Source organism: Artemia franciscana, chromosome 18 (assembly GCF_032884065.1).
Source record: "Artemia franciscana chromosome 18, ASM3288406v1, whole genome shotgun sequence".
NCBI lineage: Eukaryota > Metazoa > Arthropoda > Branchiopoda > Anostraca > Artemiidae > Artemia > Artemia franciscana.
This window is the reverse complement of record NC_088880.1, coordinates 6,918,748-6,943,902: the sequence shown is the minus strand read 5'-3', so window position 1 is coordinate 6,943,902 and position 25,155 is coordinate 6,918,748. Positions and strand designations below refer to the sequence as shown.

The following is a 25,155-nucleotide window of genomic DNA, read 5'->3' as shown; positions in this document are numbered from 1 at the left end:
CTTTGTGTTATTTTCCATTGCTTGACCTTAAAGCATTGATTTTCATCTCTAGCTTCTAAATGTAACCTATCCGGTTTTGTGCTGAATATCTTGTTTGTCTCTTGCTTGGTCTGTCGCAATGGCCCACCTAAATTATAGTCATACGTAAGAAAAAAAAAATGAAAACGCGCGACTATAGCGTCAATAATGTGACACGTGCGTAACTTGGTGGATTGAACAACGTTCAACTTTTGACCAAATTGACCAATAGATGGATAGATGTATTAATTCAGTAATACGACAATAAATTTGAGCAATGAAAGAAAATAGGCTCTACGGCTGGGATTTCTGGGAAAGAAATGAAAAAAAAAAAAACGCACACATTAAGACAGAAAAGAAGAACATGCAACAAATATTTGGTATTACTTTTTGAAAATAGAAAAGATGGATGCTAAGAACAGGATATTTTTCTTATCTGTAAAATGGACCTGACAGCAGATGCGACAATTATCTACTGCAGCAGATTAGTATACAATACTATGGAACAATTTAATGTTTATTTATAAGCTTTTCAAACCAATTTCTTGCAATTTTCCACTTCAGTTGTAGAGATGCGCTGCCATAAACCCAGGATTTTTTTCGGGGGGGGGGGGGTAAATAAAGATACAAAACGATTCCCCTCCCATCTGGGTTCGTCCCTGCATATTTGTCGTTACTTTTAACGAATAGCATGGTCTATTCATAAATTGTATTTTTTTTAAATAGGTGTGCCCTTGGTAAGACCCGTGTATAAAGCGTAAAGCCTAGCTGAGTAATTACATTAATGGCTATACGTGCTCACAAGCCCGATCTTATAGCTGACATAGCGACCGACACAATTCAAAACGCACGTTTCTGCCAAGAACTAACTAGTACCATGCATAGTTACCGATCCATCTTTAGCAATTAGTAACGTCGAAGAGGTTGCTATTTTTGTTTTTGAGTTATCCTTGGGATTCTAATATTTGCAGTCATTTTATGTGCAACCTAGTAACTATATTAATCAAAACTTGTTCTTTGTTGATAATCTGTTTCTGACTTAGACGTCTGAGGTGTCTCTGAGTAATAACGACTCCAAGTAAAACATTCGAAGCACAAACCAATTAAGTTATATTCTTGGGAGGGGGAAACAAATATATTTCCCGGAACTCCCTGTGTCTGTTTCTGAGGTATGTGGGTTAAAATCCCCAATATTCATCTGAAGGTCCTTTCGTAGGGAGAGGGTTTGAACATATTGCGCCTCTCCGTGCATATGTTGCTTAGGTCGAGGGGCCCCGTATTCATTCAGAGGATCTTTCGGGAGGAGGGGTTTTAAATATATCGTGCATCTCCCTTGATCTATTCCTGAGGTCCAGGGGCTACATCCTCCTCACATATTCATCAAAAGGACCTCACTTGGAAAGTTTGAAAAATTGGGTCTACATATTTGAGTCTATCAAATGGGAAGGCATAACTCTCTGAACCTTAGGTTGTGCAGGTGATTTTAGTGTCCTTGATAAAAATGTTAGCTAAATGATTAAAGTTTAGGAAGTGGTGAGAGATCACCGCAAAGAGTATTAGAAACTTGTAAGAGTGGAAACTGGCACTTGGGTTGAAAAGAGAAATCATCAACGCCATCTAGAGCTTGCGGACTTTGACCCAAAACTGCAGCATAATTGTCAAGTACGTTTAAATGCAGAGGACGGTAAAGAGAGTAGAATTTTGTCCATAGCAGGCCTACCCATGGGTGCCCATAAGGGGGGCAGGTGAATGACGCGGCCTTATATTTTTAAATTTTTGCTTTGTGATTTCTATTTTACAGCATTGCAAGTGCTGATCAGATGAGGTAAGCCCCCTCTCCCCCTAGAATTCAGCTTAAGGGTGCCCATGGGCCTACCAGCTGAAAGTAAACTAGCTTATTTCGTTTGGCATGATTTTTCCAGGCTAACCCTAGGCCTACTTTATGGAGGCTATTGAGCAAATCTCGGTCTTATAAAACCTCAAATATCTGGGATATGCCTTCTCCATATTTTAACGAAAGTAAAGGTTCAAGACACAGAAAGTGCTAGATGGTACTAGATGCTAAAAATGATGAGCTTATTAGAAGAAGAAATCTTAACTTCAATCGTCAAATTGACACGTACTATTAACGTTTTTAAGTACGTATAAAGCACTGCACGTATTGTAGTACGTTGATCGCGGTTCTCTGCCTAAAATGAAATATTAAGAATACGTAAAAGAGGTGTTTTAGAGTAGTAAGTTAAGTTTACAGGGGGGGGGGGTAGCCTTAATGTAAAGATAAAGCAACTATTTTATGCAGGCTCAGAGACCCCTTGCCAGTGTTTCTGAAGTTACCTTTGTATTTACGTTGTTTTATTGTTTTCAGTATTACTTTTTGTGGTATCACAATGAAGAATTACGTTGAAACAAACATATCTCAGAAGTCGCATACGACAATCAAATACGCAATGAAAATGCTCAGCTCCTCATCTGAAACTGTTATTTTCATGTTTCTTGGTGTGTCAACTGTCCATGACCAACATGCCTGGAATACAGCCTTCATTTTGCTTACCATTTTGTTTTGTTCCGTCTACAGAGCTGTGGGTAAGTAATTAACTAAATAGAATATAACTTACTTTGGTTTTATTTTTTGTGGAATACGGAGCGAAATATACCGATAAAAAAATATAAAATGAGGTATGTTTTCTTGCGTCTCGTAGCGTCCTTGGCTCCACCGCTATTGGCAGTGATGTTTACAAGTATATGTAAAATAATTGGTACTTAGGCGTTATCTTGACCACACTCAAGATCACCCCATCCGTAATCACGCATGCGTGATCTTTCTTTTGGCAAAAAATACAAAATTCCACATTTTTACAGATAGGAGCTTGAAACCTCTATAGTATGGTTCTCCGATCCGCTGAATCTGATGGTGTGATTTGCATCAATATTCTATGACTTTCAGGGTATGTTTCCCCTTTTTTTCGAAAATAAGGCAAATATTCTCAGGCTCGTAACTTTTGATGGGTACTACCTAAAGTTGATGAAAATTATATATTTGAAGTCAGCATAAAAATCCGATTCTTTTGATGTATCTATTGGTAAAAAAAAAATTTGTTTTTCAGAGTTTCGGTTACTTTTGAGCCGGGTTGCTCCTTACTTACAGCTCGTTACCACGAACTGTTTGATTGGCCTATTTACGGAGAAAAAAACGGTTTAAAAGAATTTTAAGCTTTCACTAAAATATCTATAGCGGACAGTAATAACTGCGCAGTAATAAAGCTTAGTGGGCATGTTTTACGTCCAAGAAATGGTATCCAGATTTTGCAAATCAGATTTGTTGGCAGACAAAAAGTGTTTTTATTTAGTTTTAAAATTGATTCAAAGTTTGGCGTTCGCTTTGGATCATCAACTATTTTTTTTTCTTTTTTATTTACTTATTTTTATCGTCAAATATTAATTGGTTGTCTTATGTGAAGGGGTTATGCACCCCACTGGTTTGTGTGTACCTTTAGGGACTTTACCAGTGACAGATTTAGGGAGGGTGGGTGTAAGATCCAAAGAGTAAGAGTCCAAACCTAACTAGGGGGTCTGAATGGCACTGAAAGCAGTATAATTACTTTAAAGAATTTGTGTTTGATGTTGTATTAGCTCTTTTCTCTCCGGCTTGGGAAATTTATTTGCAACCTTTTTAAGAAATAAAGCTTTTTTACATTTACTATCTGGCAAGCATGCAGGAGGGGTGCATAGGGCCCGTACCCCTTTCCTCTAAGCTTTTAGGGCTATACAGTTTACAGACTCTCCCTTCCTCAGTTATAATTATCGAAAGGAGTCCTTTTATTATACATTCCTTCCTAGGCTCCATACGCTGTGTATCAAACAGTTCGTGGTAACGAACTGTAGTAAAGAGCGACCCGGCTCAATAGTAAACGAAACCCTAAAAAACGGAATTTTGATACTAAAAGATACATGAAAAGAATCGGATTTCATGCTAATTTTAAATATATAAGTTTCATCAAATTTAATCTTTGTCATTAAAAGTTACGAGCCTGAGAAAATTTGCCTTATTTTGGGAAATAGGGGGAAACACCCCCTAAAAGATTCTTAGAATCTTAACGAAAATCACACCATCGTATTCAGCGTATCAGAGACCCCTACTGAAAAAATTTCAAGCTCCTATTTACAAAAATGCGGAATTTCGTATTTTTTGCCACAAGACAGATCACGGGTGCTTGTTTATTTGTTTTTTTGTTTTGTTTTTTTCCCCCAGGGGTGATTGTATTGACCAAGTGGCCCTAGAATGTCGTGAGAGGGCTTATTCTAACGGAAATGAAAAGTTCTAGTGCCCTTTTAAATGACAAAAAAATTGGAGGGCACCTATGCCCCCTCCCACACTCGTTTTTTATCCAAAGTCAACGGATCAAAATTTTGAGATAGCCATTTTGTTCAGCATAGTCAAAAACCATAATAACTATGTCTTTGGGGATTACGTACTCCCCCACAGTCCCCGGGGGAGGGGCTGCAAGTTACAAACTTTGACCATTGTTTACGTACAGTAATGGTTATTGGGAAGTGTACAGACGTTTTCAGGGGGATTTTTTTGGTTTGGGGGGTTGAGGGGAGGGGGCTATGTGGGAGGATCTTTCCTCGGAGAAATATATCATGGGAGAAGAGAAATTCAATGAAAAGGGCGCAGGATTTCCTAGCATACTATAAAAAAAAAACAATGGAAAAATAAACATGAAAAAGTTTTTTTTTCAATTGAAAGTAAGGAGTAGCATTAAAACTTAAAACGAAAAGAGATTATTCCGCATATGAGGGGTTCTTCTCCTCCTAAATACCTCGCTCTTTATGCTAAAGTATCTTTTTGTAATTTCAACTATTTATTCTACGGCCTTTCTGATTCAGGGGTCATTTTAAAGAATTGGGACAAAACTTAAGCTTTAGTGTAAAGAGCGAGGTATTAACGAGGGGACAAACCCCCACATATAAATAATAAAAATATAAGAATATAGAAGTTTGTTACGTAAGTTAATTCTTAAGTTACGTATATTTTTTACTAATAAAAACGTTAAAAATTAAAAGTTCTAGCTGCCTTTTTAAGTAACCGAAAAATTGGAGGGCAACTAGGCCTCCTTCCCCACCCCTTATTTCTCAAAATCGTCTGATCAAAACTAAGAGAAAGCTACTTAGCCAGAAAAAGAATTAATATACAAATTTCATTTTAATAATTTATGTGCGGAGAGCCAAAATCAAACATGCATTAATTCAAAAAACGTTCAGAAATTAAATAAAAAAACTAGTTTTTTAACTGAAAGTAAAGAGCGATATTAAAACTTAAAACGAACAGAAATTACTCCGTGTTTGAAAGGGGCTGTTCCCTTCTCAACGCCCTGCTCTTTACGCTAAAGTTTTTTACTGTTTAATAAAGTAGAATTGAGAGAAAGAATCAAACTTTAGCGTATAGAGCGGGACGTTGAGAAGGGAACAGCCCCTTTCATACACGGAGTAATTTCTGTTCGTTTTAAGTTTTAATATCGCTCCTTTCAGTTAAAAAAACTAGTTTTTTTATTTGATGTATACACAAAGTTTGTTACACGTATGAGAGATAGTGTGGGACCCCTCAGTCGGTTTTGCATTAGTTTTAGGCATTTTGTTTCATGGGGTATAAGGGGTGTCTTCTTATATTCGAAAATTTAAAAATCTTTCTACCCCGGACCCTTTTTGTATGTCTAATATTTTTTTAGAGGTGAAAATATATGACATATCCAAGGGGCTGCTTTCCATGGGATAAGATGCTATTTTTTTTTTTTTTAAGTTCTAGTATCTTAGACCAGAAATAAATTGAATATTAATTCTTGAAAGATATGTAGAATAGTGTCTTTTCTTTTTTTTTTATCCAGGAAACTGTCTTTGAAATTAGATCTGAGTCAAGGCCTTACGTTTTGTTTTACTACATTGGTTTTTATTGCGGTTGCCGAGACATTCTTTTCACTTGGTTAGTATTTTTAGTACAACGCTGTAGGGTGTTTGCCTATCCTGCTTTTGCATGCTTGATAGTGATTAAGGCCAATGGTGCCAATTCACAAAGATTTAAGGGGGAAAGAGGATTTTTTTCCAAGTTTTGGATGAAGATACGAATAGTTATATCTCAAAATCTAGAGGGGCGGGGGCTTTTTCATTTGTTTTTAGATTAAAAAAATAAAACATAAAAAAGATATGTTTTCAAAAACTAGCCCCCTCCCTCAAATAGTATCAACGAGTAAGGCCTTAGTCATTTAGTAAATAATTGTCGTAGTTGGTGTTTCTAGAAACTTATACTAAAAAAAAAAAAAAAACTAAAAATTACTAGTATCTCTAGTTGTAATGTCTTCACTGTCTTTTCTTATGGTTATGGGAATATATTTTTACAAAATTATAAATTTAAGGAAGTGGGTGTTACAAGGTAGGGCAGCTTATAAGGCCCTATTGTAAGGGAAGAGGTAAAAATTCAAGCGGCCTAATTAGTTGGTTGGGAAACACTTTTGGCAAGTTACCGAAGACGAGAAGAAATAAAGTAAAAAAAAAACAATAACTAAAGCTTTACACGAACATAAATCACTATTGATCAATAAATAGGAGCTGAAACGAGCAGAAATTACTACAAAACCTTAAGATATCAAAATCATCATAATAAACAAGATTATTGACAACAGCTAGTGAAAGTAGACTTACTGTTTAATATATAATGATAATCATTATATATTTATGGATTGAGATATTTTTAATTATGTGAGATTTATTTATTTTTTGTTTTGTCAATGGACGCATTGGTTGATTGGTTGATTGATTATCAACGATACAAAAGAGAAAATAAAAAAAAAATAATAAATAATAGATAATTAATTAATAAATAAAAAATAAAAGAGAAAAAAAACATGTGAAGCGCAAATGACACTCGGGTCGCGCAAATAGGGTTCTATTGCCACCAGTGGGTAGCAATGTTGTTAGGCTCCTGTTGTAAGATTGAGCTGCCAACAAACTAAAATACGCCTAAGGCACTATTTCTTGAGGGAAAATTTGCCAAAGGTCTTGTTTTCCCAAAATATCATTTCAAAATTTGCGTCGGTTTGGAGAATTAAAGTGCGACAATTTTACATTAAAAGACATATATGATATTTACTGACTAAGCTTTTACAACTTGGTAAGATATCATGTCTATTTACCTGATCTAACGTATCTGGAAAGCATATTATAATCTGTTTGATAGGATGGGACTTTGATAATTTTTACTTAAAAACTCCGATAGTGCCACTCATTAAATGAAGACACGATTTAGATATCATATTAAATAAAAAGACAAGTTTTTTTTAAATCAAAGTAAAGAGCAACATTAAAACTTATAACGAACAGAAATTACTCCGTATATGAAAGGGGCTTTTCCTCCTCAATGCCTCGCTCTTTAAGCTAAAGATTGACTCTTTCTCTTAACTCTACTTTTTAAAGCAGTAAAAAATTTTAGTGTTTAAATATATTCCAGTTTATCTACTAAAATCTCTTTAATTTTTATCTATATCAATATTTACTTCCAAACAATAGCCCTCATCGTGCCACGGAAATCAGCTTTTATTTTCCAAAAGAGATTGCATTTTCATTTGGCTGTTTAAGATGAATTTTTTTAACACCTAATTTTGACGCAACAAAGAAAATAAAATCGAGAATGGGGTTTTATAAGACCAAAAAATATTCGGAAGGACAATCGCTTCCCTTTTTCACCGTTACATGGAAAGTTTCATGAAAACAGGTATACTTAATGTGAACATAAATGCGAAAGAAAGAAATCGAAAAAGATAAATCACGGAAAGCAAACACAAATAAAACCAAAATTGGAACAATTAAATATATGACAATATGGAAAAACCAGTAGAAGATAAAATCAGAATTAATAGAATTGGAAACTATAAAAGCAAAAGACCTTTACTCAAAAGCTATCCACTCACCAGTATTAACTATTAACAATAGGTAATATTTTCATTAGATACTAGACAAGTGACACATATTATTTCAAGCGAAACGTTGATAAAACAGTTCATGGTAACGAACTGTAGTAAGGAGCGACCCGGCTCAACAGTAACCGAAACTCTAAAAAACGGAATTTTGATACCAACAGTTACATCAAAAGAATCGCATTTTAATGCTGATTGTTATTATTTTAAAAAGTAAAGTTGTGAGAAAGAGTCAAACTTTAGCATAAAGAGCGAGGCGTTGAGGAGGGGACAACCCCTTTCATATACGGATTAATTTTGTTCGTTTTAAGTTTTAATGTCGTTCCTTATTTGCACTTAAAAAAAAACTTTTTTTTTATTTAATTTTGAATTAAAATCTAGTCGTTGTGGGCATCAAGCCATGGCTAATTGTAAAAAAAAAGCCAAGACAGATAGTCGATTCAGTGAGAGACAAATCTGGCATAAGCCTTTACTAGGACTGCGTAAAAATGATGTCTGTTCATTTTTTAATAGATAATTAAAATAAGTAAAATAATTAATGAAAACACTCTGTCAAGTTGTGTTTTAGGACGAGAAAGTCCCATTGCTAGTAATGTGTGTCTAGGTTGCATTGAAACAGGAGGATGGGGGAGGGGGGTATCTGTGTCAGATAGTTCAAAGTTACAGTTTATTGGCCATGTGTGGTCTACGGCTTTTGGTTGTGGCTGGCAATCGGATTTAATCTCCGTAAGCGGCTTTTACACTATGTGTGTAATTTTCTGTGCTAAGTCGTTAAGTTATCTATAACTTTTACGAATTAGGCAAGTCCTTCACACTAGGCTATCGTTAAAATATGTACAACCATCGTAATCATCGTCTAAGATCGTCACGGCAATCACAAGCTTATGGTTCAAAAATTGAAAACGTGGGCGTCCTATTAATGTAGGCGCTGTTCAAGCGGTAGTGAAGAAAACCAACTATATGACGAACATGCTACTTGGTAATTTAAAAACATTACCCAATACATTATAAACAACAATCAAACATTAAACAATTATAAATTTAAGTTGTGGAATTTTACTTTTACTAAAACTGTCAGCAATGAACAAGCTTTCGGGAGGTCAAAAGTGAATGTAGTATAAACTCATTTTTTCAGTCAGATTCACCACTAATGCTGCAGCAAATATCCCCCTCTACTACTACTCCTACTACCCCTACGCTCAGCAGAGGATGCTCAATCTCATAATTGATCCAAGTTCCATCAAATAGTTCGTGGTAACGAACTGTAGTAAGGAGCTACCCGGCTCAATAGTAACCAAAACTCTAAAAAACGGTATTTTGAGTCCAATAGCTACATCCAAAGAATCGCATTTTAATGGTGATTTCAAATATAAAGTTACAAGCCTGAGAAAATTTGCCTTATTTTAGAAAATAGGGGGAAACATCCACTAAAAGTCATAGAATCTTAACGAAAATCACACTATCAGATTCAGCGTATCAGAGAACCCTACTGTAGAAGTTTCAAGCTCCCATCTACAAAAAAGTGGAATTTTGTATTTTTTTGCCAGAAGGCAGATCACGGATGCGTGTTTATTTTTTTTTCCAGGGGTGATCGTATCGACCCTTTGGTCCTAGAATGTTGCGAGAGGGCTCATTTAAACGGAAATGAAAAGTTCTAGTGCCCTTTTAAGTGACCAAAGAAATTGGAGGGCACCTAGGCCCCCTCCGACGACAATTATTTTCCCAAAGTCAACGGATCAAAATTCTGAGATAGCCATTTTATTCAGCATAGTCGAAAAACCTTATAACTATGTCTTTGGGGACGACTTACTCCCCCACCGTCCCTGTGGGAGGGGCTACAAGTTTCAAACTTTGACCAGTGCTTACATATAGTAATGGTTATTGGGAAGTGTACAGACGTTTTCAGGAGGATTTTTTAGTTGGGGGAGGGGTTGAGAAGAGGGGATATGCGGGGGGAACTTTTCATGGAGGAATTTGTCATGGTATAAGAAAATTTCCATGAAGGGAGCGCAGGATTTTCTAGCATTATTAAAAAAAGAAAATTATAAATTAAATATAAAAAAGTTTTTCAACTGAAAGTAAGAAGCAGCATTAAAAGTTAAAACAAACAGAAATCATTACGCATATGAGGGATTCACCTCCTCCTAATGCCTTGCTCTTTACGCTAAAGTATTTTAGTAATTTCAACTATTTATTCTACGGCCTTTGTGATTGAGGGGTCATTCTTAAGGAATTGCGACAAAATTTAGGGAACGCAGCTCCCGCGTTCCCATGAAGGAAGCGCAGGATTTTCTAGCATTATTAAAAAAAATAATGAAAAAATAAATATGAAAAAGTTTTTTTCAACTGAAAGTAAGGAGCAGAATTAAAACTTAAGACGAACAGAAATTATTACGCATATGATGGGCTCACCTCCTCCTAATACTTCGCTCTTTACGCTAAAGTATTTTTAGTAATTTCAACTATTTATTCTACGGTTTTTGTGATTCAGGGGTCATTCTTAAGAAATTGTGACACAGTTTAAGCTTTAGTGTAAAGAGCGAGGTACTGACGAGGGGGTGAATCCCCTCATATACGTAATAAAAACATGCGAATACAGAAGTTTGTTACGTAAGCTAATTCGTAAGTTACGTATATCTTTTACTAGTAAAAACGTTCGTAAGAAATTAAAAATTCTAGTTGCCTTTTTAAGTAACCAAAAATTGGAGGACAACTAGGCCTCCTCTCCCGCTCCTTTTCTTTTATCAGACTCATTCGATTATAACTATGAGGAAGCCGTTTAGCCAAAAAAAAAAAAATATTCAAATTTGGTTTTAATTATTCATATGCGGAGAGCCAAAATCAAAACATGCATTAATTAAAAAACGTTCAGATATTAAATTAAAAAAAACATGTTTTTTAACTTAAAGTAAGGAGCGACATTAAAACTTAAAACGAACAGAAATTACTTCGTATAAAAAAAGGGGCTGCTCCCTTCTCAACGCCCTGCTCTTTACGCTAAAGTTTTTTACTGTTTTGAAAAGTAGAGTTGAGAGAAAGAGTCAAACTTTACCGTAAAGAGCGGGGCGCTGAGGAGGGAGCAGCCCCCTCCCCTACTCCCACCTCCTATGTTCATCCCTGCTGCTGGTTAATGTCACCCTATTAATGGATCTAGTAGTTTTCAATTCGCCTTTGTTAAAGCGTCAAAGCTTTGCCTACTCTCAGTTTCTATTTTTCGCCTAAAAAACTAGAACAAGGGTCGTTTTTTTCCTCCATAGGGGTGCCATTTAAACCGTTCATGCGTAACCCGTCACGGTCACGCGTTTGCAACTGACTCTGGGTATCATTTATATCTTTGTTTATTTTGAGATCTATTTATTCAGTTGCTTAGGAATTCTAACTGTTTATTTTGTGTCTTATCCGGAGTCGGTTTCGTATGGCATTTAATCTTGTCAAATAGTCCTTAGGATGTAAAGAGAAATTTATGAACTCGAATTTTGAATAACAATGGTTTTCCAGAATTTCTATTTTCAGTTTGTTTAAATGAGTCTTTATTAAATAAATATTAAGTTAATTTAAAAAAAATTTTAAGAATGAATTAAATAATTAATTTTGTTTAATTCATTTAACAAATGAATATATTTTTACAACAAAAATATATTTTTGCAAATAGATATTCCGTCACGCCTTAGCCACTTGTGAGCCGCCTGAGCCATTTGTAGATCAAGAAGCCAAATCTTATGAAGAAAGGGGCTTTTGGCTTTTCTTGTTATAACGTCAAATTTGTATTTCAGAATTGTAAATGAAAGTGATAGAATTTGGTCTGAAAGTTTGTATGATCGCTAATTTGTTTACAACTATTCTCTACTGCTTCTATGCTTTCCGTCTCCAGTAAGGAGCGACCCGGCTCAATAGTAAACGAAACTCTAAAAAACGGAATTTTGATGCTAAAAGATACATCAAAAGAATCGAATTTTCACGCTGATTATAAATATATAAGTTTCAATTAATTTAGTCTTTGTCATCAAAAGTTACGAGCCTGAGAAAATTTGCCTTATTTTGGAAAATAGGGGGAAACATCCCCTAAAAGTCATAGAATCTTAACGAAAGCCACACCATCGCATTCGGCGTATCAGAGAACCCTAGAGAAAAAATTTCAAGCTCCTATCTAAAAAAATGTGGAATTTCGTATTTTTTGCCAGAAGACAAATCACGGGTGCGTGTTTATTTGTTTGTTTTTTTTTTTGTTTTTTTCCCAGGGGTCATCGTATTGACCAAGTGGTCCTAGAGTGTCGCAAGTGGGCTCATTCTTACGGAAATGAAAAGTTCTAGTGCCCTTTTTAAGTGATCAAAAAAATTGGAGGGCACCAAGGCCCCCTCCCACGCTCATTTTTTCCCAAAAGTCAACGGATTAAAATTTTGAGATAGCCATTTTGTTCCGCATAGTCGAAAACCATAATAACTATGTCTTTGGGAATGACTTACTCCCTCACAATCCCTGGGGGAGGGGCTGCAAGTTACAAATTTTGACCAGTGTTTACATATAGTAATGGTTATTGGGAAGTGTACAGACGTTTTCAGGGGGATTTTTTTGGTTTGGGGGTGGGGTTGATGGGAGGGGCTATGTGGGAGGATCTTTCCTTGGAGAAATATGTCATGGGGGAAGAAAAATTCAATGAAAAGGGCGCAGGATTTTCTAGCATTACTATAAAAAAACAATGAAAAAATAAACATGAAAACGTTTTTTCAATTGAAAGTAAGGAATAGCATTGAAATTTAAAACGAACAGAGATTATTACGCATATGAGGGGTTCTAAAAATACTTTAGCATAAAGAGAGAGGTATTTAGGAGGAGATAAATACCTCGCTCTTTATGCTAAAGTATTTTTAGTAATTTCAACTATTTATTCTACGGCCTTTTTGATTCAGGGGTCATTCTTAAAGAATTGGGACAAAACTTACGATTTAGTGTAAAGAGTGAGGTATTAACGAGGGTACAAACCCCCTCGTAAACATAATGAAAATATAAGAATATAAAAGTTTGTTACGTAAGTTAATTCTTAAGTTACGCATATTTTTTACTAATAAAAACGTTCGTTAAAAATTAAAAGTTCTAGTAGCCTTTTTAAGTAACCGAAAAATTGGAGGGCAGCTAGGCCTCCTTCCCCACCCCTTATTTCTCAAAATCGTCTGATCAAAACTAAGAGAAAGCCATTTAGCCAAAAAAAAAATTAATATACAAATTTCATTTCAATAATTTTATGTGCGGAGAGCCAAAATCAAACATGCATTAATTCAAAAACGTTCAGAAATTAAATAAAAAAAACTAGTTTTTTAACTGAAAGTAAGGAGCAACATTAAAACTTAACACGAACAGAAATTACTCCGTATATGAAATGGGTTGTCCCCTCCGCAATCCCTCGCTCTTTACGCTAAAGTTTGACTCTTTGCCACAATTCTACTTTTTAAAACAATTAAAAGCTTTAGCGTAAAGAGCGAGGTGTTTTTTATATCTATTAGATAGATTCGAGGTGTTTTTATATCTATTAGAGCGAGGTTAATTTTATATCTATTCACTGTCAATAAAAAGGTATCATCCCTATTTTGAACTGTTTTACTTTAACCACTTAACAATAATAAGAGCGTTTTAAAAGATAAATAAGTATGCAAATGTCTAGGAGATTGAAAGAAACACTACTGTAAGCACCACCCATCTTAGTGTTAATCTGCTTGAGGCTAGTGCATTCTTCACCCTAAATAATCTTTACCTGTTCCTGTTCAAAATCTTTCTATTTACCCTATTGGTATGATATTAACTATTTATCTTAAAAGTTTCCTAATCATTCTATTTTTTACCCAATAGAGGAAGGTATGTAGATACTTGAAGTGATATAAGTGTTATAAACTATATTGATTGAAGTGATATAACCAGAAAACCGACATTTCACATTCACAGCAATAAGAGCTGACGCAGCACAAAAAAGGAACGTAAACACAGCCAAATACACTAAATAAACACAGTAAACCTAAAGTAAACACAGCGTAACTTCGAACCAACGAGAAAACTAAATTGTAAGCATTTCACTTGAGATTTTAACATTTTTCATTTAATGAATTGGTGTGTCTTCATGAGAAACTGCATTACTAAGGTCCTTGTCAGTTTGCAAACTTTAAACAAGATTCACCTTATCCAACACAACACTCCCAACCATAACTGCAAGGCCGTATCCAGGGGGCTAGGGGGTTTGATCACCCCCCCCCCAAAAAAAAAAAATCCTGCATGACTGTCATTCCATGGGATTTTACTCTAGCTCTTGGGATTTAAGTCCTGGGTTTGGGATCTTCGGCAGATAAACTGAAGACTGTTAAATTTATCTGCTGAAGACGGCTACTGTGTATGTGACCGAAATATTCAGATATATATATATATATATATATATATATATATATATATATATATATATATATATATATATATATATAACTTGTATATGTAATTTTTTATATCTTGGGATTTTCCAAACCTTGGGAGCTACGATGAGAATTCATGGTGACAGCTCTGTTTCCAAACATTGAAGGTCACATTTGACTTCATCCCACTATAATGTTCGTTGTCCAGCTTTTCTTTATCCTCTTGCGGCCATTTCGCGACTTGAGAGCGAAATTATCGTATTGCGTAAGAGGTCAAAATTTCATTTATTTGAATTTCATTCATTTGAATGGTCAATGTGAGGACTCCATGTGATCCTGTGTTGCCTAGTAACAGAAAATCCAGATGTATCCCAATCGATAGTTCCGACCTTTCCTGAGAGCGAAATTATTCGATCCTGCTTATTTGTTTTCATTACCACTAATGGCCAAGTAAAAGATAAAGCTGATACAATTGTTTTTAATTGGACTAGGGAGAGTTCCAAAAGAAACGCCCCAAATCTTCAATCGCACTTTCCTCAAATTGAGTTTCCACTTCCAATTTCGCTCCCGGGTTGTGTTTTACTGAAAACTACTTTATTTTTTAGTCCAAGTTTTGAACACTCCAATGATATGGTTAATCCAACGAAGTTAGTTTGATCTTTGTATGGAACTATTTTTGTTGGAGTGGTCGGTCCGTGCATTAGTTTGTAGCTGGTTGTATACCTGATTATCAGAATAAAAAGTTTTTTCACATTGTATTGTAAAACACGCTTGCATTACTTCGGACTTTATGGTACGTTATGCAGTCATTCGGTGCAACTTTTGCCCTTAGATAGGCAGTCCAAAGTAGACTTAAAGTCTACTTGGAATTTTACGTTAAAGTAAAAGAGTTTATCGGATCAAAACTTGATGGTAAAATTTTAGGTGTTGATACAACCGATCTTTTTTTCATTTAGGTCTTTCTGGCCCTGTCTGTCTGCATGTTTTACGGGGGCAGGCTGTATTCCCCTCGGAAAATCCCCCCTCTGCGTAAATTTTTTACCTGGAAACTCCCACCAATTTTTTTTCTCTGCATAAGGGTCCATCTGGCTACGAAACTTGTACATGTTGTTTTCAAGCCGACGTATCGAAGAAATTAATACGTTCTGAATCTTTAATCTTTTAGTCTGGAACGATCAAAAACACTCGATAAATGATGTAACTGAGCAGAACCACAATAATACGAGTCCTGGCTGATCGAACAAAAATGTGGTCCCATTCACGGGCGAACGAGTCTTTCAAGTTATTATCAGCGCATAAAGGCCACATAGAGCAAATAGCTTACGGACATATCTTTCAAACTATCTTGAGAAACATATTAATCGTTTTTGGACAAAACAATATATAGGAGACAAAAGTGTTTCCACACGCCCCTAAACATAATACCCGAAGTCCCCTTACCTTCTCCGAACATATTCTGAAATTTCTAAATCAATCCTTCTATTCATTCCCGAGATACGATTGATATGCTATGTTGATAGCCTGGGTCAATATACTATCTTTGATTTAAATTTCCTTTTCACTAATATTGGCTAATAGTGTCATAAATTTCAAGCGGATTGGAGACACATTTGTTCCTCCCTCGCATCCCCTACCTCTGCACACAAAATACGTAGTTTGCTTGTCCCCTTTTCCCCTATCGCTCCAAAATTTTGAGCTCAATTACCATTCCATTTCTCAGAATCTGGCATATATGTCATTTTGATAACTATTATGCCTGGTTTCTTTCGATTGGTCTATCTCCTTTTCATAAGTCAAGTTCTCTTGGCCCTCCCAATGCCTGAAAATTTTAACTCGATAATTACATGTTAGTTTCCGAGATATTTTTTTTTGTCTACATCGCTACTTGAAGTAGAGTGGGAAGTGGATAATAGAATAGATAATAGAATAATAATAAATAATAATAAATAGATAGATTTATAGATAGATAGATAATAGATAGAATAATAATAAATAGATAGAATAGAATAATAACAAATAGATAGAATAATAATAATAATAATAATAAATAGATAGAATAATAGATAGAATAATAATAAATAGAGAATAGATTATAGAATAATGGATAATAGAATAGTGGATAGTAGAGTAGGAAGTGGATTATAGTGCAACAAGAGATCATAGTGCCAAACATATTACGCAGATTAGAGACCGAAATCTGTATACTATTTCCTCCTGTTCATCCCTATAAGTCACGAAGGTTCCACTTGCCCCTTCCTTCTAACACATACTGAAAGTTTCAACTTCATTCCAAGAACGTTCTCTAGATTTTGAAGACGTGTCGTTTCGATCGTCTGCCAAAAACCTTTAGATTGGCTGGAGAAAAACAAATTTAGTCCTCCGCCACGAAACAAAATTTCAAGTCCCCCAGCTTTCCCGCTTCCTTCTCTAACATCGCCTTAAAAGTTTCAACTACATCCCAAGCTGTTCCTAAAGATTTTTCGGTATTTTGGTAACCAGATTACTCGTTGTGTCTTTAGAACTCACTGTTTGAGCCCCCCCCCCTCTCCCTGAAGTTCACTTGCCTCCTATAATCTCTAAAAGTGTGTGTTTTGATATACCTCGCTGTCTGGACGTGAGTAAATTCTAATCCCCACTAATTCCAATAGATTAATAGTAGATTCTAATTCCACATGGGACCATAGGTGCCAAGACTGTCAAGCAGATTTTAAGCAAAAGGTGTTTAGCCCTTCCCTGCCCCCTCCTCCAAGTTAAAATTTGAATTACAGGAACAGACGTAAGTATGAATGTTTATGATTTGATTTTACATTTTTGTTTAAGAATAAAAAAAAAGTTGTTGCAAGCTAACGAGTATTGTACTTTTAATGTATTTTGAATCTTTTCCAAAGGCCATAAAGTTTATAGTCGATTCATCTCTTTTGTTGAATTTAATATGCTCCTTTTGACAAGAGATAATAGTTGGCTTATGGAATGTAGCTTTATTTGTATTCTAGTAGAATCTCCTAGACTTATTTGATGCCAAGTCCTTTCATAAAGTTCCAAAACTAGTGTTGGGTTAGTGTTAGTGTTAAAGGATATATCGATATTTTTTCTTTCGATATTCGATAATCGATTTCAATATTTCTGATCAATTTTTTGCTCAGATTAACTTAAGGGTTTGGCGAAATTTAATTACAACATTTGCAATTAAAGAGTATTTTGCACATTTTTCCAAATTTTCAATAAAATAAATAAACTTCCAATACATGAACGATTTGGAATTATTCGGACTCAGGATAAAGAAAAATAAGCTACTGGCTATTTTTGGCTATTCAAGTCAGCAACATGTCAATATTTTCCCTAAGAATTGGTTCAGCTTTTCAGTGATTGAATATAAAAAAAAAAATTCAACTGAGAGTAAGGAGCCACGTTAAAACTTAAAAGAACAGAAATTGTTCTGTATATAAGGGGGATAACCCCTCCTCAAGACCTCGCTCTTCATGCGAAATTTTATTTTTGTACCTCCTGACTCTAATTAAACGGTTTTGGTATTTTTAGAGTTGTTCTTGAATAACTGAGAGATAAAGGTAAAACTAGCGTGAAGAGTGAGGAATTGAGGAGAGGGATCCACCCCCCCCCATATGCAGGGTTCTGTTCCTCTTAATTTTACTCCTTATTTTCAGTTGGAAAAATTGTTTTTTTTCGTTTTATTTTTCATGGGTGATAAAAATACATGACTTGGGCTATATATTTGTACCTTAAGTGGGGGGTGGGGTAAAGTCTTGGGACAGTGTGAAGTTAGAAAACATTTCTTACTATGTACTATGTAGAATAATTGTACCTAACACATTAGTAATGCAGACCTGCTATACTTTACCCCCCCCCCTAATTTGCAAATTTATAGCCCAAATTCGTTCCGAAAGTATTATATTTTTATCTGTAGTATATTTGATTAGGATTGAGCGTCAGAGAAACATATTGGAAGAACATTGGGTAGGGGGTATATCATGCAAGTATTGGTACGGGATAAAGATAACACAAAATATCTAACAAAACTTGGATAAATTAATTGTTTGATAGGCACGTAACCTACCCACTACGTATATCGGCGGAAGATGCCAAAAACAAAACACGGGGTCTCTTTTACTTCCATTTAAGACGTGTTTTGTTTTTATTTATAGCAGTCATAGAGAAGATATAAGGAGTAATTTTTCAGATTGAAAAAGATGGCAGCTTCGAACAGCTGTCTTCCTATCTCTATGGCGCTTTTGGCGTTTGGCGAAAGATGAAAAGACAGTATTTGTTGGCAATACTTGAAGAATAATTTTCCTTCATTATAACAAATAATAAAGTAATTTTTTTTTTACTTTTATAGGTGTAATCATATTCACTGAATAGAATGGGACGTATCAAAGGAATTTTCCCGGGGGGAGGGGGATTGAAATCTAATGTATCTCTAATAAGAGTAGTTAAGATGGGAGGTGTTAAGAGAATTAGCCTATATTAGCGGAATTATATATATATATATATATATATATATAAAATTGTAACAACCATGCAGGGAGATAAGTTGCATTTTAGAAAAACACAGAATAAATGTTGTTTTTATTCATAGTAATTTTTCAAGTTGGAAGAGATGGCAGCTTGCGAAAAATGCGAAGGCAGTATTTGTTGGCAACACTTGGAAGAACAATTTTCCTTCATTATAACAAATAATAAAGTAATGTTTTACTTTTATAGGCGTAATAATATTCACTGAATTAGCCAACCACTTCCGTATTCACAAGCTTTCTGGAGTGGAAAAATTTGTTATGAGCTACGGAGGCCTTCGCGGTGCTGTTGCCTTCGCTTTGGTTCTGCTTATCAATAAGAAGATTGTGCCATTGCAGCCACTTTTCGTAACAGCCACTATGTCAATGGTCTATTTTACGGTTTTCTTTCAGGTAAGGTACGAAGTTTAACGTAGCTCAGGCTCCAGTGGTATAGAGGATGGTGCTATTGAGTTAGTACGATTTCTTGAAAAATAACTATAGGTTTGGAGTATCTCAAAACTCCTCAAAAATATTTTCTGTGCTGATGACGTTTCTCAACTTACAACTCCCTAACTAAAATAGCTAAAGTAACAAAATAGTAAACTAGGGTAGCTGAAGCAAAATATTAGTAATTAAAATAGTAAAATAGAGATCCTCGCGTTGTCAATAATACTGTTCTGTGTAGTATGCTCATTGCTTTTAGGATAGCGTAATAACAGAGTGGTGAGTGTACGAGTAGTGGAGACCCAACCAATCCGACGGGCCAGTACCCCCTTCGAATCTTGATCCGGACACTTTTTTTAACTTCGTCAAGATGCAGATGCTTGTGACGTAATTGACGACTTGTTTGTTTACTTGTTCAAATGTTTTCTTTGAGATTTCTTTGACTGTTTAAAAACCCGCAAGGGCCAGGAAAAAACCTTCAGGGCCCGATAGTGGGGAACCTTCAAAATGCCGGGCCCTAGCAAGCAATTCCAACGGAAGCCCTTTGCAAGCTATTTCACTGGCCCTAGAAACCAATTCCAACGGGGACCCCTAGCAACCAATTTCAATGGGGGGGGCCTAACGTCCAATTACCGGACTCCTAGCAATCAATTCCGACGGTGGGAGGGGCTGGTCAATCGGGGAACCCCTGGCTGTAACTGAGAATGACGCAATCTTTTGTGACTTGTTAGAGGTCGGAGCCCGTGGGAAACCACCGCTTGTAACTGAGGAGAGCACACAGGTGGACGTTATTAATAGCGTCTCACACTTAAGTGTTATGTAATGGCGGCGCACACATGAGTGTTATGTAATGACGGTGTACAATTTCATTTTTCTTTCAAGGTGTTTTTTTTTCTTCGAGATTTCATTTACTTAATTTTTTTTTTCTTCGTCGAGAAATTTTCTTCAAGATTTTTTCTTGAGGGAACCTTTATATTCCAAAGATTTTTGTCTGCTTTAGAAATCGAAAGAGATTTCCTCCTCATGCAACTTCGCGCTATACAGCTGGACCAAGAAAGCCTTCCTAATATTTTGATCCGGAGAATACTTTCTAATGGAAACGTTTCAAAAAATCTGTAGATCGCGTGTTTCCTGTGTCTGGAATAATTGACATGCGGGGGTGAAAATCGATTTCTGAAAATTGGCTACACATGAATAGCACCTGCTTCTTACAATGTCATTAATTTTCTAACGTGACCTGGGAATTGCTTTGTTTTATAGAAATTATGTATTTATGATGGCTTTTTTGGTGTTAGATTTCGGTCCTCATCCCCGATAAAATTCCTGTAACACCTCCCACCTTAACTTTAAACTGTTTTATGGAAGTTATTTATTTACGACGGCTTATTAGGTGTTAGATTTCAGTTTCCCTCCCCCGGAAAATATCTTTTAACACCTCCCACCTTAACACCTTGTACAACGTACAGCGTGTACCGTGTACAGCGTGGTACAATGTGCCTGCCAAGTGCCGCCCTCTGGCCGGCAATATCACACCTTAAGCATTTTCAACCTTTTCCTTACAAAAAGAAGCTTAATACTAAAATTGACCATTGTTTTTTATTTGAACTGTGTGAATTTGCCATTTCACTGCTAGATTGTGATCTTTCTTGATATTTCACGCCCTCCCTTCTCCCTAATTCCAGTGATTCTATAAAAAATTATTCTAAAAAGGACGTAGAATTTAAAACATTTTCTTGAATAAGCCTTTTCCTTAATTCCCATAACATTTAGAAATCCAGAATAATCTCCAGAAATCAAGAACAGTAGAGTAGTGAGGGGGCTCTGGATTTTACGACACCCATAGTTAGGTATACTATTGGAGCTAATAACCCCTCAAGATGTTATTACGCGCACCAGGGCCTTGCGCAATTCAATAGTGCAATACAAAAAGTTGAAACACAATCCAAAATAATTCCTATAAAACATAACAATTATTCTCGCGAATTACAAAATACTTTGCACAAATCTAACATAGCTCTAACAAAATGAAAAACAGTTTTTGCAGAACACAAAATGCTTGCTAAAAAACACAAAAATTCTAACGGCATCCCAAATAGATGCTATAGAACAAAAAAGTTCAAACATAATCCAAATAATTCCTAAAAAACAGAAATAATTCTTAGAAAATACGAGAATATTTTTTACAATTCTCGAATAGTTTTAACAGAATGAAAAATAGCTGGTGCATAACACAAAATACTTGCTACAAAACACAAAAATTTAAAAAAAACACAAAAATTATAGCCCTGACAGAATGAAAAATAGTTGGTGTAGAACACAAAATACTTGCTAGAAGACACGAAGATTTTAACAGTCTCCAAACACTTCTTTTAGAATACAAAAAGTTCAAACATAATCCTCAATAATTCCTACAAAAAAAAAATTATTTATACGAAATACAAAAATACTTTGCCCAATTCAAAAATAGTTCTAACAGAATGAAAAAAGTTGATTCAGAATAGAAAATATTTGCTAAAAAACAAAAAATTCTAACAACTTCCCAAATACTTCTTATGAAATACAAAAAGTTCGAACATGATCCAAAATAATCGATACAAAACAGAAATTATTCTTACGAAATACAAAGATACTTTGCACAATTCTAAAATAGTTCTAACGGAATGAAAAATAGCTGGTGCAGGACCAATACTTGTTTGTCAACTTTTAGAAAGGCAAGCCCGCCTAGAATCTCAGGAAGGTTGACCAAGAATTCAAGAAAAATATACACAGAACTTTTAGATTGCCTGATATGAGAGGTAAACAAGGCACGCCTACCTATGGCCTTAGGCAGGTTGACCAAGGATGTAGAATTGTCACAGGGCCTTTAATTTGCGTTTCTATATTTTAAGTTTTATGGGTCAGTTCATACTTTACTATAGAACGAACTCAATGGTGGGGATGGGTAGTAATTCTAAAAAAAAATCACCATTAAGTGCTAAATTTTTGTATTTTGTAAAAGATAACTATCAGTGCTGTATCCGAACTTTTACCAAGAGGCTGGAGCGAGTCTTGGGTAAGAGTACAGCCTGCCCTGTTAGCCTTATAAAAAAAAAGGAAAAAAACGACCATCGATTTTCAGTTTAATTGACACATACCGGTATTTATTCCTTGAAGTTTTTATAATTCTTTCTTTGAAAGTAAGAAAAGTAAAACATTTTCTGGTCTTGAGAAGGAATGGGATTATCAGCACAACTCATGTCAATTTTTGCTCGTTTTGAGTTTGAGTCGGCTATTTATTGCAATTTCTGTTCGTTTTGAGTTTTGATTTATTTATTGACAGGATTTGTGGTAGTTTTATGCTTGGAAGATTATTTGACTTTATATCTGCACATTCTTGGCTTAATAGAACTCTTTACTTTCCTTTGAAAAGCTTGTTTTGTGGAAACAGTTTTTATTTAATTCCTGTTCATTTATGGAAAAAATTCTATTGTACATATTTTTTTTCTATAAGAATCCATTGTATGCCTTGCTATTTGTATGGTGGAGAAACTTTTTCAACAATTTTGAGTTCTGACACAGACAGTATTTTCTAGTTTAACTTAATAGCTTCTGAAGTTGACCTGAAAAATAAAACATAATTATTTCCAAAGATTATATCTATGCTCTTTAAAAACCTGGATACACTTACACTCTTATTATTTATTTAAATTGTAAGAGCAGAAGTAGTAATAATAGCGTCTCAAAAATTTCAACTTAATACGCCCAGTCGCTCTTATTGCTGAAGTATCTTATTGACAACCATGAAGACAATGCCTTTTGATTTATTTTAAAACAGTATTTAGTTTTAAAGCATAATTTTTTTTTGGGGGGGGGTTGAAGTTCCAAATCTTTCTAAAGACATAGGTGCATTACCGTTCTAATATGCTGAGCAAAATGGCTGTCCCAAAATTTTGCCTGGATGTGTTTAGAAAATGAATGGGTTTGAGAGAAGGGCTGCCTGCCCTCCAGTCTCTTGGGAGAGATACAAAATAACACCAAGACAGAGTCAAACACACAAAGACAGACACAGATAAAGACACTCAGACACTTAAGCACGGGGAGAGAGAAACAAAAAAAAATTTATGCAAAATATGTTGAAAAATGCAATTCAAATTTATGCTTGTCAACCAGGAAGCCCTAGGCATGGGTTAAAGAATTGGGCGTTCTCATTAAAAGCTCTCAAGATAATCTCTTAATGTGACACAAAATTACCTCAGACGAGATTATGCTAAATACGAAGAAAAACATTATTCAAATGTGTGCCAGTCAATAAGGAAGGCCTTGTCTTGACTCAAGAAACGAGGCATTTTTATTAAATCTCTCTGAAATATTTCTTAATATGTCTGAAATTTATCTATAAGAACAACGCTCACCCCTCCCCCTGGAGTTGGTTGCTAGAGTCCCCACCCTTGTTTTGTTGACGCATTTTTGCTTATATTTTATCCTTTATCAGCCTTTTCACGTTTTGTTTTTCCGTTTGTTGAGTTTTAGCTTTTTTTCTGAGATTTCGTGGTAATATTTGTGATGCTTGGCAATAAGGAATGCATAGTCTTGACTCAAAGAAAAAGTGCATTTTCATTAATACCTTTTAGAAATATCTCTTAATATGGCTTAAATTTACCTCTCACGAGATTATGCAAAATACAAAAAAAAAAAAAAAACGTTTCAAATGCGTCAACCAGGAAGGCCTAGCCATGGCTTAAAGAATTTGGCGTTCCAATTAAAAGCCCTCAAAAATATCTCTTAATGTGGCTTAAATTTATCCCTCATGAGATTATGTACAAAACAAAGAGAAAATTTTTCAAAATGTGTTTTTTCAACCAGGAATGGATAGTCTCGTTCAAGTTAGAACATTAATACAATGTAGCAAGCAGGTAGGTCTAATAGAGCAATAGTCAATAACATTACTGGATACTTGCTCGCTCTCAACTGGAATGGATTGGGAACACGTGATCAATAGCTTGTCACGTAGAACATATTTCCCGAATCAAAATATTATGAATAGTTTGCTCGTTCAGTTCGTTAAGGCAATGGTCTGGTCATTGGGGAAATCTCTGGTCTTATATTCGAATCCTAATGCGAAAGAAAATCTTGAAGAAAAGATCTCTTAGAGTATTTAAGTATCTTGAAGCGTCTTAAGATCTTGAAATATCTAAAAAGTATGTTAAAGTATTTAAAGTATTACTTAACATCCTTGTGTGTGCCGTCCTCAATGAGGAGCGGAGGTTCCCCATGGGTCCTGAAGAAAAAAGGCCCGCAAGATTACGTCATTCTCAATTATAACTGGGGATCCCAACTTGAGTACCGGGCCCCCCGTTGGAGTTGGTTGCTATGGGCCCGGTGAAATTTGATGCTAGACCCTCGTCAGAATTGAATGCTAGGGCCCGTTGGAATTGATTGCTAAGGTTTCCGTTGAAACTGGTTCCTAGGGCCCTAGTGGAATTGTTCGCTAGGTACACCGTTAGAATTGGTTGCTTGGGCCCGGTGGAATTTTTCGCTAGGTCCACTCGTCGGAATTGGTTGCTAGGGCCCCGTTGGAAGTGACTGCTAGAATGGGTTGCTAAGGCCCCAGTAGAATTGCTCGCTAGGGCCTTCTTTTGAATTGATTACTAGGGCCCCGTTGGAACTGAATGCTTGGGCCCCTTTGGAATTAACTGCTAGGCTCTCGTTCGAATTGCTTGCTAGGGCCTGGCATCTTGAAGGTTCCCCAGTAGCTTGCCCTGAAGGTTTTTTCCTGGCCCTCGTAGGTTTTTTAAACATTTAACATAACAACCCAAGAAATCTTGAAAAAACATTTGTATAAGTAAACA

At 35.5% G+C, this 25,155-nt stretch overlaps 1 protein-coding gene across 3 annotated transcripts in view; it reads left to right on the top strand.

Annotated features, from left to right (window-relative positions):
• The window catches only part of LOC136038549 (probable Na(+)/H(+) antiporter nhx-9), a 142,737-nt gene that overhangs the window by 51,139 nt on the left and 66,443 nt on the right, over positions 1-25,155 (top strand). For all 3 annotated transcript variants that reach the window (XM_065721713.1, XM_065721712.1, XM_065721714.1), the window contains 2 exons: positions 2,384-2,601; positions 19,092-19,294. In XM_065721713.1, coding sequence (XP_065577785.1) covers positions 2,384-2,601; positions 19,092-19,294 — 421 coding nt within the window. The remainder of the gene's footprint in view (positions 1-2,383; positions 2,602-19,091; positions 19,295-25,155) is intronic.